Source organism: Daucus carota, chromosome 2 (genome assembly GCF_001625215.2).
Source record: "Daucus carota subsp. sativus chromosome 2, DH1 v3.0, whole genome shotgun sequence".
NCBI classification, from domain to species: domain Eukaryota; kingdom Viridiplantae; phylum Streptophyta; class Magnoliopsida; order Apiales; family Apiaceae; genus Daucus; species Daucus carota.
Window position 1 is genome coordinate 31885511 of NC_030382.2, and position 5722 is coordinate 31891232.

At 34.7% G+C, this 5722-nt stretch overlaps 1 protein-coding gene across 1 annotated transcript; it reads right to left on the reverse strand.

Moving 5' to 3' along the window:
* Nucleotides 1–1646: 1646 nt before the first annotated feature.
* LOC108207369 (protein indeterminate-domain 7-like) lies at nucleotides 1647–4215 on the reverse strand. Its single transcript, XM_017377820.2, has 3 exons — nucleotides 4044–4215; nucleotides 3508–3820; nucleotides 1647–2598 (listed from the first exon to the last, which is right to left on the reverse strand). Exons 1-3 carry the CDS (start codon nucleotides 4213–4215, stop codon nucleotides 1647–1649), a joined length of 1437 nt encoding a protein of 478 aa, XP_017233309.2.
* Nucleotides 4216–5722: the final 1507 nt, after the last annotated feature.

The window sequence follows — 5722 nt, forward strand, 5'->3', positions numbered from 1 at the left end:
GAAGCTTTCAAAAGAGGGGTTGTGTCTGATCAGGGGAGGAAGGGTTTGGTTTGATCGGGGATATAGGCTTTCGTTTTTGTTATGTGTTTTTGGTTTTTTATATTTACTTAATTACTCAAATTTTAAACATACAAGTTACATGTAAGCAGCCACGTGTCAAGAGACTGGGTAGCTGGGATGAATCTTAACGTTCTTTAATTTTATTAACGGAATACTTAGTTACTAATTAAATAATTAGTATAGCTCTAATTATAAGCGGTTTTATTGTTCGGTGGTAAGTTTCTAAAGAAAAAAAACAGTTGATTGACAAAAAAATATTGATTTTTCCTATTTATTTTGACGATCGATAAAATCAAATACTTTATAACGGATTTGAATTAAATATTTGTATTTTAGATAAAGATATAATAATATCTCCAATTGAAAAAGTTTTTAAATAATATTTTTTAGAATTAATATAGTAGAAATTACGAAAAATTAATACAAGCTTAGGGAAAATCCACGGCAACTTTGGGAATGTGATATCTCATAGTAAGTGAAAGTGGCTTGATCTTGTGAGAAACAATTCACATATAAATAAGTAAGCGTGTGATAAGAACAAAAAAAAAAAAAAAAAGGAACCACCCTTCTCGAAAAGCATAGGCAAAAAGTTAAATGATTCAATATAGTAATTGAATATATTATAAATAAAATTTATAGTGCTTTTAAAGCCCACATTTTAAGGCTTATTTGTAAATCCAACTTACATGAGAAAATTACAAATCAGATATAATATAGTAAATATACAAAGTCAAACAAAATTATTACTAGCGCCCCAAGTATGAAATACAATTATATATATATATATATATATATATATATATATATATATATATATATAAATTAAGCATACCACTTGTGAAGCTGATATATAATGTATTTGGTTGGTGATAATGGAATAGCATGAAATATAATGATTAAATATGAAGAAAAATATATAGTAATGATAGAAGAAGTATCAGAAAAATTGAATAAAAATAAAACCATTATAATGAGATGGAGGAAAAACTAGTATATAGAAAGAAATGGCTTCCCAGGATGCAATTTTTAATATAATTTGCAATGATTAATGAATACAATGGAGGAAGAAATGGAAATAATAACGGACATTTACGGGTGACACAGTCCAAATGGTTTCTTCCATACTCATTCATCCAACTAAACAAGTAATAGCACAACATCATAATTTCAGAAATGAAGATTCAAGCAAATTATAGAAAAAAGTTTCACCATGCATTCAGATTTACAAACAGAAGCCATCATAAATCTGATAATTGTTCAGAAAATCAAAACAGAAACGAAAATATCCTAGAAGAATTATTTGATAGAACAGAGAATAAAAGGATGATTTCTTCAAGCTGCTTGTCCCTGGTTGCCTCTGGAACTAGGACGCCAAAACCAACTTCGGGAGCCTGCAAAATACCAGATGTTACAAACTTGCTGGCTTGGTAAAATGAAATATTCCTCAACTGGACATATGTTCTTATGATGTCTTTGGTCATGGTAATGAAGGACAATATATGATGCAAACATATATAGTGTATGTGAAAGAGAGGGAGAGAGAGAGAGAGAGAGAGAGAGAGGGGCTTGCCTGAAGCACTGGTGCATTAGAAAGCTGGGTGGCCGGGAACAAAAGGCCCTGCCTCAGCTGATATGGTGGCTTCACTGGCTGGCGAATTCGTCGCAGTTCCAGTTCCATATCCAAAGCCATCATTCTCCATTCCAGTTCCAGGCAAGCTGTCTATCAGGTTTCCCATACCCAGAAAATCCCTGGTATGCTTATCACAATACTCAGTTTGAACAGTACTCATTTGTGGTTGCACTTGCACCACAGCATTCTTACTCGACTCACCAACAAACATCCCATCAGAGTTCATCATCACATCACTCATCATCATTCCACCATAAGGACCATTCACCTGATCACTTAAGTATCCCCCACCAACATTCAGATTGACGTTGTACATATCCTGAAAGCCGTTGCTACCTCCTGCCCAACCATCATGCATTCCAGCTCCCATACCTCCCTCGTAGTTTTCAAACTTCATTGCACCAGAAAGGGGTGCGCCCTTGTGAAGATACGCAGGGGAGGGAGCTTGAGGAAATGGGGCACTGTTCAGAACATTATAAGCAGAAGTCTCCACATTCATCAACATACCACGGAATGAGTTGTGGATGTTGAAATCCATGTCGTTCTGAGCACCCCCATTGAAACCAGCACTAAACATGTTGGTTGGGGCTGGGTAGGCTGGAATGCCATGAATCCCAGAAGCATCAGAGGCTATGGGAAAGCCTAGCTTTGTCCCCGGAAATGGACCAACAGAGAAATTTGGGGGCAGGGGCTGGAAAGCAGATCCAACCGGCACAAGAGACGCGAATTGCTGATGGTTGGCTTGGAACAATAAACCTTCAGCCGATCCCTGACTAACAGGGGCAGGGTTAGCAGCATTTGCAAGAACGACAGAAGCAGCAATGCTCAAGGGTGAGGGGTTTATGGTGTGCCTAGCCAGCTCTTCAGGAACATCACAGAAGGAGCGGTGGGTGATAAAATTATCACGCCTGCAACAAAAAATCATAGAGTTAACGCTCATATAAACTACACCCTACACTTCTTTAAATGTGGCACATTACTTGTAAAAAATATTATAGTTAAAATATGAGCAGAAATATTATGTATGCAATTAAGGATCAGATAGACAATGAAAACAATAGTTAACGCTCAATATAAAGCTGTAGTAAAAAAAATTGAGATAATTAAATTGATATTTGGAATTATTAATGATAAAATGAAAAACAAAAATTAAAAAAACAACAAAATAAATATTACTCTTATAAAATATTGTAAAGAAATTGAAGTAAGAATTCTGTAACAACTTAAATTAACACGTGTCCATTTAGTAAGCACATACATTTTACGTAGATAACTAGAAGACAAGGCGGTGTAGTTTAAGATCAGAAGACACCACTCAATTACAAAGATACAAAATAAAATAAAAATGAGATACATAGGAACGGTCTATTTTGTATATATATATAACGGACTACTTTTATATTAAACAAATGTAATCCAAATTTTGAAACACAGAAACGACACCAACAAAACAAATTCAATAAAAGAACTCAGATCGAACCAAATGAACCCCAGTTCCGCTACTCATAAATTCCACAACCAAAGTACAAACACCTCAGTTCAATATATCACAGGAAAAAACAAAAATAAACTAAATTGTACACACAAACACTTCACTTCAATAGATCACAAAGAAGATAAAAACAAATTAATTATCTATGTAAAAAGGATCATGATTAACACCAACGAGCATGTAATCAAAAATTATATTTGTAAAATTAAAAGAAAGATTTGTGACATAATCATTATACCTAGAGAAGGTAGTTCCGCACTCGCATTTATATTCTTTGGTTCCACAGATCTTACCGTGGGCTTTGAGGTCAGACAGCACCGCATACCTCTTGTGACACCGGGTGCAGCTGAAGTTTTTCTCACCATGTTTTCGAGCAAAATGCTTCTTTATGCCAGTCAGGTCTCCAAGAGCCCTTGCTGGATCATGGTGGGCACAACCAATTTCTGGGCAGATGTACACCTTCTTCTGCACGGCCTCCTGATCCGTCTTTTTCTTTAGCTTCCAGGGCAGATTGTGCCCCCTCCTGTGGAGTTGCAAATTCTGCTCCCTGGGGAATCCCTTGTCACACAGCTCACAGATAAAACGGTTCTTGGCCGTGAGATATTCAGGAGACAGTGCAACCACCACCGCATCAGGATCTGTCATTTACATACACATAATTAGCATCAGATAAATAGATAAAACAGTCAAAAACCACGCCACATCTTATTTATTCCCTTTAAATTTACAGATAAGGGTTTCACACAAGCTAGAAGACATCTAATTTATTTACTTTAGATCTCTCCTTAAAGACACAAAGATAAAACCAAAAACATAAAATTACACTAGTACACACACACACAGATATCTGGGAGATTTTACTTGGATGACGGTTTCGGTTGCTTCTTGGAGAAGCAGCATCTGCAGTCACAAGAGAAGCCACATCAGCAATAGCTCCTTCTCCAGAGGAATGCTGAAGTAGCGGACTCTGCTGATTCTCAAGCTCTCCGCCTTGTCCCAGACCAGGCATGGAGGAAGATGAAGAAGCAGCCATTTTTCAAAATTTTTATGGAAACAAAATTAATTTGTATAGTTCTTGGCTTCTTGCACACAAACACACAGAGACTCAGATGAAGAATGTTAACATATACCCCCTGGTATTTATAATAAAATCCTTAGCTGTAGGGCAGGGTTGTGAGGTAGTAACATTTTAACCATGTCCCCTCATTCAGCAGATAAAAACTCCCATGTATGGTATCTGGCCCCACTTATTTTTTTAAAGAGTAGTGCTAGGTGCACATAATTGTGTACAGAAAATTTGTACATAATTATGTGGCAAGTGATGTGGTGGGTTTTAATTGGGGTGGTTGGTGTAAATGCAGGGGGGCCATCCAATTAAAATCCGCCACATGTCATTATGTACATGTTTTTGTACACAATTATGTGCACCAAGCATTTTCCTTTTTTAAATTAAAGATTTTACAGAATTGTAAGTAAATGTTTCTGGACCTATTTCAGGGTGAATACAGGTACATTTAATTATAAATAATTATGAACATTTCTTTTATCATAAGTTTTATTAATATCTTGAGTGATGAGAAATTGGGAACCAAATAGAATTAGAGAAAGGTGGTGGTGGTGGTGAGTGCTGGTAGTGCATGCCAACTTTGGCATATGTGGCCAAGAGGACCCACAGACAATATTAGCAATTTCCATATCTGTCATTTTTTTTATATTAATTGTGTATGTTTCTGGATTTCTCCGTCCCCGTCCGTTTCACTCCGTAACTGATTGAGAATACAATAATATTTAAGTGAAACATTTACATTTTATTAATATATTAAATTTACTAAAATCTTTAGGATATTGAAATACAGGGAAGAGCATATACAATGACATTGGCTATAATGGTGGGCTAAATTGTACCTACATTAAGTATACATTTTACTTCGATAGAATTGGTTATATTGATTGGTCATGATTTAAAAATCGTATGTTATTAATATTTTAAATTATTATAAATAAAATATATCACTTTAATATGACATTAAGCATCGATAGATTTAGCATGCACTGCATCGACAAATATAGTCTTCCATAAAAGATTGACTATAATTATGGATAAGAATGGATATGGTGACAGGGGTGAGTATGGTTGGAGTGTGATTATTCGAAAAGATTGACTATATTTTTTATTCTGGTTGGAGATGCTCTAAATGATATTCACAATTATTGCTCTAAATTTTAAATGTTGTATTATTTGTATTTATAATATAAAATTAAATTTTACGAAGTCCGCTATTTCATTCGAGTCTTTGGAATTCATATATGTTCTGCAATTAAAATATAGTTTAAAATATTGTAAAATATTTCAAATGATATTATACAAACATCACGGTTTTATTGAAAAATATTATGAATCCCATACATTTTAAAAGTAAAATATTGAAAATTATTATTCTATAAAAGTTATGCTTAGTTTATGAACATACATGTTCATAAACATACATACTGTACTTGTATATATACGAGAGCCTGTCGCTTTTCTCTTGGTTCACGTA